The sequence below is a fragment of the Setaria italica genome, chromosome II, assembly GCF_000263155.2.
Source record: "Setaria italica strain Yugu1 chromosome II, Setaria_italica_v2.0, whole genome shotgun sequence".
Lineage (NCBI taxonomy): Eukaryota > Viridiplantae > Streptophyta > Magnoliopsida > Poales > Poaceae > Setaria > Setaria italica.
The window spans coordinates 48,039,184-48,052,072 of record NC_028451.1 but is presented as its reverse complement, the minus strand read 5'-3'; the positions used below and the strand labels follow the sequence as shown (position 1 = coordinate 48,052,072).

The 12,889-nt window shown below is 48.3% G+C and overlaps 3 protein-coding genes and 1 non-coding gene across 4 annotated transcripts; 3 read left to right on the top strand and 1 right to left on the bottom strand.

The window, feature by feature from the left end:
* Nucleotides 1-210: 210 nt before the first annotated feature.
* TRNAT-CGU lies at nt 211-282 on the top strand. The gene has a single exon. It is a non-coding gene; the product is annotated as a tRNA-Thr (tRNA).
* A 1,548-nt stretch (nt 283-1,830) lies between these two features.
* LOC101771421 lies at nt 1,831-5,205 on the bottom strand. The gene is made up of 3 exons (XM_004958612.4): nt 5,004-5,205; nt 4,735-4,825; nt 1,831-2,271 (listed from the first exon to the last, which is right to left on the bottom strand). The coding sequence occupies exons 1-3, from the start codon at nt 5,071-5,073 to the stop codon at nt 2,127-2,129; spliced, it is 306 nt and encodes a 101-aa protein (XP_004958669.1). The 5' UTR covers nt 5,074-5,205; the 3' UTR covers nt 1,831-2,126.
* Nucleotides 5,206-6,569: 1,364 nt separating this feature from the next.
* LOC101771031 (L10-interacting MYB domain-containing protein-like) lies at nt 6,570-9,198 on the top strand. The gene is made up of 4 exons (XM_004958611.4): nt 6,570-6,703; nt 7,835-7,913; nt 8,102-8,407; nt 8,502-9,198. Exons 3-4 carry the CDS (start codon nt 8,102-8,104, stop codon nt 9,060-9,062), a joined length of 867 nt encoding a protein of 288 aa, XP_004958668.1. The 5' UTR covers nt 6,570-6,703; nt 7,835-7,913; the 3' UTR covers nt 9,063-9,198.
* Nucleotides 9,199-11,919: 2,721 nt separating this feature from the next.
* Nucleotides 11,920-12,768, top strand: LOC101770628. Its single transcript, XM_004958610.4, has one exon. The coding sequence runs from the start codon at nt 12,202-12,204 to the stop codon at nt 12,592-12,594; it is 393 nt and encodes a 130-aa protein (XP_004958667.1). The 5' UTR covers nt 11,920-12,201; the 3' UTR covers nt 12,595-12,768.
* The last annotated feature ends 121 nt before the right edge of the window (nt 12,769-12,889 follow it).

Genomic DNA, 12,889 nt, shown 5'->3' with positions numbered 1-12,889 from the left:
GTCAACCACAATGCCATACGAAACTTCTCATGAAAAGTGCACCATTGCCACCACCATGCATCCTCATATAGCAGAGCAGTATCGGAATACGAATGCTTGTTCAGGACCTTACAAAGATGCAGGACAGCAGGAAACTAAAAGAAAACAAAGTCTGGATAACTGCTCTGCTCCTGCTTAGTAATATGTAAACTGTAGCATGTCTGGCCGACTGCTTCCGTAGCATAGTGGTAGTGCGTTCGCTTCGTAAGCGAAAGGTCGCGAGTTCGATCCTCGCCGGGAGCTCATATAATTTTTTTTATTTCAAAAAATGCAGCATGTCAGACGAGAGGAAGTGCTTAGCCTATTGCTGAGTGCTGAACGTTGGGTCGTGACTCATGAACCTGACAAGGATCATGGTACCCCGGCTCAGTGCACAGTTCAGACCTGGCCACGGCAGCCAAGGTGAGATCCAGATCATGCACAGATGCAGCATCCAGGCATGCCAATGTTAACCACGGCAATTTAATTTCTTTCACATCCACATGAACTGCCATGGATGCAGGCCTGTCAGTGTTAATCACTGCAAAGAGGAGCAGATGAGAGAGGAGGAACAAACAATTGAGTGGAGTAGAGATGTCTGATCTCGCGCTACTAGTGAAGGCGGTGGCGGATGGTGAGCCCGTGACGGCGGGGCTGTACGAGCTACATCGAGCCTGTCCGCGGTGAATACTCGGTTGACGGCTGTCTCCATCAAAGCCGCCGGCGTTGGAGGCTGGAAGGGGCCGTCATGGCGATCGCGGCGGATGGGAGAAGCGACCGCGAGGTCGGGGATAAATATTTTACATATGCACCCCTAGGTATTTTTATAAACCTCAAAAATGGATCGTGGATAATCACGATCCATTACAAATACACCTCTAAATTGGATTACGATTTTTTTCCCGAAGATAAAGGGGAACCCTATCTATTTTTATAATTTTCTTTTATTACAAATCCATTTAATTTCTTCCAGAGATAAAGGGGAACCCTATCTATTTTTATAATTTTCTTTTATTACAAATCCATTTAATTCGTTCCCTCTGGAAGTCGAATCTAAACCTATTGGGTGCTGTACTCTACCACTAGATCCTTTCACAACTAATCGCGATCCGATTTTTTTTTTCAAAACGAACCCTAATTCCGGGAATGGCCGGTAATGTCGACGACGGAGAAGAGCTCGACGCCGGCGGAGGGAGACGGAGCTCCGAGCAGGCATATCGCAGCTTCCTACGGTGGCCGGACGACGCGGAGTTCGCCAACCACCTCCGCGAACTTGAGGAAGAGGAGGAGGAAAGTGAGCGGCTGCATTGCGGTGAGCACGCCGCTATTCGTCGCCTCTGACGGACGGCGGCGGTGGCGCCGTCGGAGACCGGGATTAGCGTCCACGGGCACGGCGGCTGATAAGACCCAGACGCGGATGATGAATCGAAGCATCAGTAGTACAAACAGCAGCACCATTGTGAAACCTGAAACTGCACTGCTTGGTCGACGATCCAAGCCTGCAGCACCTGTGCCAGCAAAACCAAATTCGATTCAAACCGACGCAGCTTATTATGTTTTGCCACTGTTTCGGTGTTTCCATTAATTTGATTCTTCTTCTTCTTTTTTTTGCAGGTTCTTCAGTCATTAGCCAGTGGAGATTGGATTGTAACTCAAGAGATGACTCAGAAGTCAGAACCCGCTGCAATTGTTGGCAGCCAGGCCATTTTTGGCATGTTCAACTGACAATTAAAATGCTTCTACTACCTTCAGTTGACCAAAGTTCACATCGGTCGATCAAAATAATAGGCTCGGGGCAATCGATCAGGGTCATTAAAAACACAGTCGACAAGAGTTTGCCGCAAATTACCAGCAGCAGATGAAAGCCATTCCATTCAAGACATTCAGGGAACATCTGCTATCAGCAATTCAGCATATCACATCATCTGAAATGCTGATTCAGTAGCTTACATAGAAAAAGTGGCAGCCCATCAGCAGGCAAAGTTTTCAGAAGTTCCCACAGAATGTCACAGGCAAATTATTTGATCGGAGTATAACAAATAGCATCCGACCCGTTCCATGTCTCACTGCTGCTAATTCGTCACCCATGCCTAACCCAACCTTGCTGCCTACTTGTTTTGTGAGCTGCCGTCAGATGATATGAACTGCTTCGCATATTGGTGAACCTTTGATCCTGATCCTTGCTGATGATCATAGTACTCCACCAGTGCGGACCCAGCCAAGGCAGCCAGTGTCAGAGCCTGAGCATGTAGCCTGCCAAAGTTAAAACATTCAAAGAATTAAGATTCAGCTTGGATTCGTTACATTTCAATAGCCTAGAAATTCATATCTTTTTTGATAAATGCATGCAGCACGATTTCAGCAGAATAAATTCAAGCACAAGGTTTGGAGCTCTGATTTGAGGTTTCTAAGTCTGTTGCTAGCTTGTACATCTCAAAATATATTACGCACAAATGCGACTTAAAGAGTAGGTGTAAGGTAAATATCATTAGCGCCACATAACAAATGCAGATGTCAACGTTATTTAAGAGGAATCTGAAATAGCCTATGGTACAAGCAGTAAAGCAAATAGAAACTACCACTGCGGCCAGGGATATGTATTTGAACATAGAACAGAGCACAGAAAAACATATTGAATTATTGATGCACGGACATGAGTTGATGACACTAAAATGCCAAGATGGTATAGATATAGTATGTCCAAAAGAATCTAAAATTAGCATCTATTGCAGTTAATTTAAGTGCAGTTAAGCTAGTTTATTTAAATGGAGTTGAAACAGCATGTACATCATAAGAGCAGTAAAACAATGACCACCAGGAAATTGGATGACAGAACACAACAAAACACCTTGACGCACAGGGGACATGAGTTGATGCTGCTAACATGACAAGTTGGTATATTAATGCAGAGAACATAATCACAGATCCACATGCAAGAGCTAGTGGATGAAAAATTTATCCAAAAATGATATCAATCAAGATTCACCATTGCAGAATCTCTTAAATAGTTAAGCAATTTGTCGTGTTGTGAATTTGCAGTGCTACATATACATGGCATTATGCATAAAACTTCCCAAAAATAGCCAGTGGAAAGGTTATCGGTGAATAATGTGTACAAGACCCAACGAACCTTCTTGTGTATGCCGGACCTGTGTCCAATATCCATTGAATAAAAAATCAATTACAAACCATGACGATGATACCAGTTAATCCTCTATGATGGAAGTGGGTAAAGCTTTCTGTGCAACAGAATTTGCTATCATTAAGTGCTGATCCCTCGGAAATTATAATTTCCAGACGCACAGGTTGACTCGGCTAAATTTATTTTAACATGCGTTCTTCCCAATCTATTCAGCACATAGGAAGACTTTTTTTTTTTTTGAAAGATTCCATTGTCTCTATACTCTGAAGTAATAATGGATAACTTGCACATAGGCAGCAACACAACCAGGAAAATTATTGACACCTTCTGGCCTTCTGAACTAGCTCCTTTGTTATACCCTCAAATGCATATCAGATAAGCAGAAGTGAGTCTCTTTCCCCCTTTAACTTAAGCCCAATCTCACACCAGTGTTTTTGGAAGTAGAATTAATTAAATGCTGAACTATCAACTTAATGGATGTGCAATATGCTGGTTATGAAGTTTGCATCCATAGCAACTTAATGCAGGCCAGATGCTTGGCCTAATGTAATGTGCCTTAAACACCCTACTCACTTCACTGGGAACAAAAACTCGACCACTGGGGATACTCCTAGAGTTCAACGCTTTAAACGGTCCACCGCGAGATTGGCATTCACTTCATGGGATGGTTGGTATGAGTATCGAGTACAAATTTGAAGGGGTTAAAATACACTATATCTGTACAAGGATCCGTTGTTGTTCTTGCATTGAACCTAAAGGTTAGTCAGTTTCCTCAGATCCAAACTACTTAATGTATATCAAGTGGAACAAATAATGAAATAAGAGATAGTAGCGCAAGCCAAATTGCATATTCTGTGACATTATTTTGTCCTTCCGGATTAAGGAGTTTTGCTGTTCCAATAGAAATTTTGAACCAATCGATGTTTTTGGAGCTACATTTTACCTGACTAGAACCTAAACAATAAAGGGAATATCCTAGATTCTCTTAGATCGAGTTCAGATGGGTTTAGCCCTTGTTTAGTTCACCCCCAACTCCCAACTTTGGCACTATGCAAAAAGAAGATTCCCCATCACATCAAACTTGCGGTACATGCATGGAGTACTAAATGTAGACGAAATTAAAAACTAATTGCACAGTTTTATTGTACTTTGCGAGACGAATCTTTTGAGCCTAATTAGTCAATGTTTGGACAATAATTCACAAATACAAACGAAACGCTACAGTGTGCTAGTGCTGTAACAGTAATTTAGCACCTCCAAACTTTGGCAACTAAACAATGGCAACTAAACAAGGCCTTAATAATAAATAGGACATCCACTAACATTAGAACATGCGAGTCAATTAGTCAATCAATGTTTTTTTTCTGAAGCTATTTTCATCTGGCTAGAACCTGGACAACTACAAGCCTTGTGACCCAGAAATGTTAAGAGTATACTCCGCGCTTCATGTAAAAAATGCAGCACGATACAGCTACTTCTCGACAAGCATTGTTCATACAACCTTGCCAATTTGTTTCTCTTTTTAGCAGACAAAATGAAGGCAGCAAGCAGTGTAGCTCGTGAGTGCAACGGACCTGGCATGGATGATCTTGACGCTGGTCTTCATACCGGGCCTGGACCAGTTGTAGGCGATGGAGCCAACGATCCCGCTCAGCCACAGCGTCCCTTGGAGCACAAACAAGCCAAGCAATCAGCAAAGCGATTCCATGCCCAGGGAACAGGACGGCGCGGCACAGAAGAAAGAGAGAGCGAGAGAGAGAGAGAAGGGGAACGAAACAGGGGTGAAGAAAGCCCTCGTTTCAGAGGAGCAAGCAGCAGGGGCGAAGAGGATTTGGGAGCGTACCGACGGCCCGGAGCTTGTGGTCGACGACCCACTCCCTGGCCGACTGCAATGCGCTCTTCTCCTCCGCCATCTCGCCGGAAAGCTTCCTCCCGAGCCGCACCGACCCCAATTAATCCAATCCAGCTGCTTCCGAGTGCGACCTCTGCTGGACTGCGACGGTGGAAGGAAGAGGAGGGGAAACGGGGGGATCTTATAATAGCGAGCGAGCCGGCGGCTAAGTGCCCCCGGGGGGGGGGGGGGGGGGGGGGGGGGGGGGGAGAAAAAGTTGGGGGGGCGGGGGGGGGGGGAAGGGGTCTCGCCGGGGGGGCGGGGGGGGGGCCCCCCCGGGTGGCTGCCCCGGCGCGGCTAGCGGGGCTGCTAGCCAGCCAGGTAGGCCCGAGCCGGCGAGACCGCGGACCAACCGGGCAGAAATCAGGGGGTGGGGTGCCCGCCGGTGCGGTCTGAGGGGGACGGCACGGCTACAATGCTGCCGCGGCGGAGATCGGCGGCACGTGGCTGCTGGCCACTTTGGCGTCGGCGTGGCGGAACATGCGGCGCATGGGTTGAGGCGGGCGGCTTTGTACGCACCGCCACCGGGATTGAGTAACAATTGGAAAAGGGCACGATGAGGGGAGCTAGCTGAGCGGGGCAAGTACGTTGCACGGTGAAATCTGTGGTCAAAACAAAAACTGCGGCGGCGAAGGCGAAGCAGCGAGTCCGCGCTGGCGGTTTTGCCACTCGTGTCGTGTCAGTCCACTCGTGTCAAAACAAAGACTCTTTGTCCCTAATGGAACGGTGGAAAAGCTAGGATCGGGTCTCTCGCAGTACCTAGTTTTTCCTGAGGATGTGTCGGCACGGTGCTTTTGACTGTGTTTTGGACAAGTCTCTGTGGGCCTTGCGTCGGATTAGAAACGGGAGCCGTCGTCGCTCTAAAACCCGATCACATGATATGGCGACAAACTGGGCCTCCTCCTCTTGTCCAACCACCAGAATAACGGGCTCTGGCCCATGAAAAAGCAACGGTAGCAGCCTTCTGTCATTCTGCACCAGCCAGAAAGCCTAGAATTAGGCCCTGTTTGGCATAGCTCCACTCCACAACTCCAGCGACTCCAACAAAAAAAGTAGCCAAACAACCCAACTCCAAAACTCCATGGAGCTGCCAACTCCATGGAGCTGTAGTACAAATGAGGGTGGAGTTTTGGAGCACCTCTTTTGCTGCTCCAAAACTCCCTCTTTTGAACCTCCTCGTGGAGTTGGTGGGTAATTACCCACCATTGCCACTGATTACACAAAAGTAACGTTTCATTCTTCTCCCTCGCGCCTGTGTTTTTCTCCCTCGCGTGAAGTCCCGCCCGCGCCGCGTGTACCCTAGCCGCGCCGCCGCCCCTGCCGGCGGCCGTCCACCCCCGCCAGCGGCCGTCCACCCCCGCCGGCGGCCGGCCGAACCCCGCCTCCAGCCGCCGTAGCCCGGCCGCCGTTTTCTTACCCCGACCGGCCACCTACCTTCGGCTCCCACCCTATCTGGACAAGAATACCTCCTGCCCAGCGCCCTGTCGCCGGCCCCCGAAGCCCGCCGCGAAGGCCCGTCGTCGGCCGTCGAAGCCCGCCGCCAGCCGCTGTGCCCCGCCGCCGCCCGTGTCGCCCCGCCGCCGAAGCCGCTGAAGCCGCCGTCGAAGCCCGCCCGCCACCGGCGTGGGAGGAGATCCGCCGCCCATTCAAAGGTAGGAAATCCCCAGCGCCAATCCGCCAATTCGAGTCCCCCTCTATGAATTAGGGTCCCGTGGATTACTATGGTAGATTGAGGGAAGTGGTGAATTGATGGATCTTTTGGTTACGCCGGAATTCAAAATTCCTATCGACCGCCTACCGCCCCTGTGGAGCAGGGGTTGCATGCAGCCTGCAGAGCCCTGGCCTGGGGAGCAAAGCCAAGGCAGAGGAGCCCTTTCATGACTAGGACTAGGAGCCTAGGAGGCTTGTTGTTTAGATAGAGTTTTTCATTTCACTTCAAGTAGTCTGTAACGTAGGAATGGTATAATATCTTCTTCAAAACTAGCATATACCGTCCCTCAGGGGGGCGAGCCCCCCCCCCCCCCCCCCCCCGAGCACAAGGGCGAGACCTGATGGGCGGGCTTCAGACTACGCTCCGGCCCAAGCCTCCGGCGACGGGCCTCCGCTCCGTCAGAAGCCCCGCCTATTTCCTGGAGGAAATTCGTAACAAAATTTATGATATGTTTCTAATCATTGTCAATTATGATATGTTTGATTCTGCATTTCTGCTGTGTGCAAAAGATCAGGTGGTGTACAAAAGCTTGCAAATTTCTGCTTGCTGTACGCTTTCCATTAATGTTTACCTCCATTGCTTCTGGCCTGTTCTGATGCAATGCAGCAATACGGTGCTACAAATGAAATGATTCTGGCACAATTTCAGAGTGGTACAGCGGCACTGTGGTGCCTATACCACGCACTGTATGGATATCTTCATAGATTACTGCACATTGCCATCTAATATAACGGACGACCATTCTTTATGACACACTTGTGCAAAGTCTGACTGTCATGTGAGCATCATCATATCTGATACTCTATTTGCCAAGCAACCATGTTGCCACGCTAGGACGAAATTCTCTGTACATAATGATATACCTCTATTTGCCAGAAAAATGGTGAACATAATGATATGTACTAACAGGCCATTAACCCAAATTCAAATCCCACAAAAGAACATTCCAGAAAGTGGTTTCTTCATTATGAATACGCATGGCCATTCACATTTGTTATACCTCTGATGTATTATGAATTTGGATGACAGCTTTACAGAAAAATGCATTCCTGACTGTTACACTTTTCTGTAGGTTGATGGTCTGCGGGAGCACGTGAAGAAAAGTGGACTTGCAAAAAAATCGAGCTCGTTATCACTTCCCCTTTGGTGAGGTATAGTCTCGTCTTAATATATTTGTGTGCACTTGTAATGTTCTGGGTGCATTGACTGATAGGCTTCCTAATGTTTGATATGCGCAATCTCGAGTGCTGTGTGTATGAAATTGATATACTCTATTGCTGTGTGTGTATGAAATTGATATACGCGAGGGCTTCTAATATGAAATTTGTGAGTTCGATAGATGCCAGAAATTGATTGGAATTCGGAGAACACTCGAGTGTTGTGTGTGTTGTTTGCCGAACAAGTTGAAAAAGGAAATCGGCCAAACACACACTTGAATGCACTTGGTTATGCTGAGGTTGAGAAGGGGTTCAAGGAAAGGACTGGAATTGTGGCTACCAAGGGTCAGATCAAGAACAAATGGGACAAGTTGAAGGAAGATTTCAAAGCATGGAAGAAACTAATGCTAAGGCAAACAGGGACTGGTTGGGATCCTATAAGGAAGACTATTGCTATGGATGATGAATGGTGGAAAAAAGCTAGATCTGTAAGTTGGTTAAAAAATTTTGCTATATTTTTTTGCATATGTCAAACCTGTTGATAATACTTATAATAATATTATTATTATGTGCTTATTTCAGGAGATTCCGGGTTGTGGCAAGTTCAAAAAGAAGGGCCTTGAGAATGAAGATGAATTAGCCAAGTGTTTTGCTGACATTACTACTATTGGTATTGATCATTGGTCTCCTCATGTTGTGAATGTTGAAGCAACCGAAAATGTTGATGTGACACAAGATGAGGCAACCAATTTTGAGCCAGAAGGTGATGATTTCATTCCTGAAACACAAGAGGAGGATATTGGTATTTCTCCTTCACCTGCGAGTGGCAAGAGACTGGCAAGGCCTGTTGACAGGAGTGGTAAAAAAGCGAAGTCTGGAAATGCATTCCTAATTCAAGAAGCAGTAACAAGTATGGCAAGTTCAGCTAATGAATATATTTCGAAGAGACATGGAAAATATTCTATTGAGGAAGTGATGGAGGTTGTGATTGCTTGTGGGGCCGGCTATGATAGCAATGAACATTACATGGCGTCTGAACTGTTTGTGAAGAAGGAGCAAAGGGAGATGTTCATGACCTTGCCTACTAATGAGATTAGGTTCAATTGGCTTAGGAGGAAGTACAATGATAAATATGAAAAATAGAAATTGGCTTAGTGAGAGTGATGTCATTTGTGTATGCTACTATTTTATTTTTGTCGCATGTGTGGTACATTTTATCTTATTGCATTTTATTTATGTATGACAGTTGTATCTTACATTTCATTTATGTCAATGTTCACAGATGTCTTCAAGTGAGTCTGATGAATCTAGTGATTCTGATGGTGAATATTTTTTTAAAATGGTTGAGAGCTGTGGTAAGCTAGCACAAAGTTATCATGACTCATATATGGATAAGGCACCGCCGAGATTTATGTTTTCACAACAGAGTGGAATGGGATGGCTGATGGAGACGGTAAACACTCCAGGGGAGTGCCATCGAATGCTTCGGATGAATGAGGTTATTTTTCAGGATCTTCATGATGTGTTGGTTGAGAGGTACGGATTAAAACCATCGAAGCACATGAATACTCTTGAAATGTTGGCCATTTTCCTATTCACATGTGGTGGGTGTGAGTCAAATAGAAGAGGACAGAATAAGTTCAAACACTCAGGTGAAACCATTAGTAGAAAATTTCATGAAGTTCTAAATTGTGTGGTTGCCATGGCACAAGATTTCTTGAGACCAACAGATCCTAATTTTCGCAATGTGCACAAGAGGATTAGGAATGACAAGAGAGCATACCCACACTTTAAGGATTGCATTGGTGCACTCGATGGAACCCATATTCGTGTGTATTTATCACCGGAAGAACAAGTGAGATATATTGGTAAGACTGGAATTGCAACTCAAAATGTGCTTGCTGTTTGTGATTTTGATATGCGCTTCACCTATGTGGCTGCGGGTCAACCGGGTTCTTTGCATGACACTAGTGTATTGTACCATGCATTGGAAGCAGATGTAAATGTCTTCCCACATCCTCCTCAAGGTAAATATTTTTCCTTATGTTCCTTTTCATATTTGTATGCACAAACTTATTTTATTTTACATATGTGTAGGCAAGTATTATGTTGTAGATGCGGGCTATCCTAATCGTCCGGGGTATTTGGCTCCATACAAGGGTGAAAGGTACCACTTACCCGAGTGGCATCGAGGTATGGAACCAAATACTCCAAAAGAGAAGTTCAATCGTATACACTCATCTGTTCGTAATGTTATTGAGCGGTCGTTTGGAGTGTTAAAAATGAAATGGCAAATCCTTTACAAGATGCCCGGTTATTCAATGGTCACACAAAAGAAGATTGTTGCTGCTACTATGGTTCTACACAATTTCATACGTGAACATGCTAGCATTGATGTGGACTTTGCTAATTTTGATAGAGATCCTACCTACATGCCTACTATTCCGGAAAGATACAACAAGTATGCTGTGTCTCAACATGCCTCCGATGGATCAACTTCGGAATCAAGCTTTGTGACTATGGACACCTTTCGTGATAGTATGGCTACATCAATTGCCCTAGCATGGAATTAGTGCAATGATTATTGTAACGACCTTATTTTGGAACTATGAATTTATTTTGAAATTTTAAATTTTTGGAACATGTAATTTTTATTATTATTTTGGACTTCAATGCATGTAGTTTCATTTTATATTTGTGATAAGTAGTTCAAGTCGAATCAGGGGCAAGAAAGGCAATCTACCCTCAAACTCCTCTTTTCTGGAGCTAGGGACACCCTCCCAGCCAAACACCCTCACCAGACAGCTCCAACTCCACCCAGAGCTGGCTCCACCTGGAGTTCTGGAGTGGAGCAGCTCCACCCAGAGTTGGAGTCATGCCAAACAGGGCCTTAGATCGCTACTAATTCTATTAAGCAGCCTTCGTGGCTTCGTCTGGATGATCCATGCATAACCGTCGCCAGTTGATCACCCAATTTTAGGCCCCTGATCCCCGTTCCTTTATAAGCCGTGCGTGCTCCCTCGGTGCTGGACCGTCAGCCATCTTCCGGCCGGCTTTCCCACAGGCGAGAGGAGAGAAGCTCGACGAGATGCCGGCGGCGGCGAGGCGTGTGGTCCTGGAGGTGCTCCGTTCGGCCTCCCGCGACGCCTTCCAGGTGGCTTTCTCCTTCGCGGCCAGGCCGCCCGTGTCCACCATGATCAAGCCCGCCATCACCAAGCCCCTCCACGACAACAAGTGACGCGCTGCTAGCTGCTGGATCCGATCGTTTTAATTTTAACTTGCAGCAGCCACTCACTGACGGGGTTGCAAAACGGCCTGTCGCACGCGGCTTTCACCGACGATCTCGCCCTCTGTGAATGATATACTACTAGTCATGCTGATGTAGGCAATGCAAACTGCCAAGCTCTTGCTGATGTAAGCTTGACCATACGTCACCTATGTAAAATGTTTACTACTACATGTAACCATATCTTAAGGGGCCCATGCCCACGCCTTGTCAGCAGAGCACAATTATCTGCAGCAACGGAGCTTTCAGCATTGCAGGCCCGGCCAAATATTGACGCGCTCGACATACTACCGCAAGTTGATGGAGGTTGGGTGGGAAATTTTGGTCAGTGACGATCGGACAGACCAGCGAACTCGTACACCTGCTGCTGAGAAACTTGTGCGCCGGTCAAGGTGGTTCGAGCGTGCCCCCGCGGGGTGCTCACGATACTCTCGCCGCTGGGTTCGCCCACCCGCGGGCACCACCAAGCGCGTGGCCCGCCGTTTCCGGGAACGAACGCTCCCCGCGCCGAACAGGGGCACACGGCAACCGCGGCTCGAGTCCGGCCAACAGGCAGATGTGATGCCGTTGGCGCTGCTAGCCTGCTCCCTGCCAGTGCCCGGAACGGCCGGCCACACGGCGGTGACGGCAGCGAGCACGAGTCCGCGCGCGCTCCCCCATCTGGTCATGGTCAAGCAGAGAGGTGTGTGAGATGAGATGAGGCGTGCACACCTCATGGCGTCCCCACCACGTCATTGCCTCCCCGTGCGACGCCGAAAAAGTCCAAGCCCGCCCGCGCAGCCCTCATGTGACCGTGACCCGCCCCCCACATGCCTCCTCCTTCTCTTCTTCTTCTTCTTCTCCGTAGCCGATCGAGTCGTCCTCGACACACTCATTCCAACTCCCACCATCACCCTCCACTCCACTCCACTCCACCCGCCCCAACACACATCTCCCTCTCGTCTCGGTCTCGCATAACAGAAGCCGGAGACGGAGAGGACGAGCGAGCGAGCAACGATGATGAGGGGCGGCGGCGACGAGTACCAGCAGTACTACGGCCCGCGCGGGGCGCCACACGGGCTGCTGATGGCGGTGGTGCTGGGCCTGGTGGTGGCGGGCCCGCTCTTCATGGGCGACGGCGGGGAGGCCATCACGGCCGCCGTGGCGGAGCTCCTCGGCCCCACGGGGCTCCTCCTGCTCCCCGTCGGCCTCATCCTCGTCATCCGCATCCTGTCGTCCGAGCGCGGCGCCGCCGCGCTCGCCGACGTCCTCTCCTTCGGCGGCTCGCCGGACTCCGTCCACCGCGTCGGGGGGTCGCCCGTCGGCGTCGCGCTCGCGCTCACGCTCATCGTGGTCCTGCTCTACTACAGGACCTCGCTCTTCGGCGGCGACGGTGGCGACGACGAGTAGCGGGTAGCGCCGGTCGATCGTCATGCCTGTGATTACGAGAGTACTCCAAGTAATAAATATGTTAATTCTATAAAAAGTGGTGCTTTGTTGCGATCTGTAATGATGATCCTGGATCGCTCAGCCGCGCTGTTCTGATTCGGAAATGCGAAGCTTCTCCGCTGTACCACTTGAGTAGTTGGCCGTGTTTTCTTCTTAGTATTTTTTTTTAACTGCTACGCAGAGCACATCACATGCGAGAGATGTGAGCGATTGTGCGCCAAGCTGAGCTGCTCTGCTCTGTTCTGTCTTCGGAGCA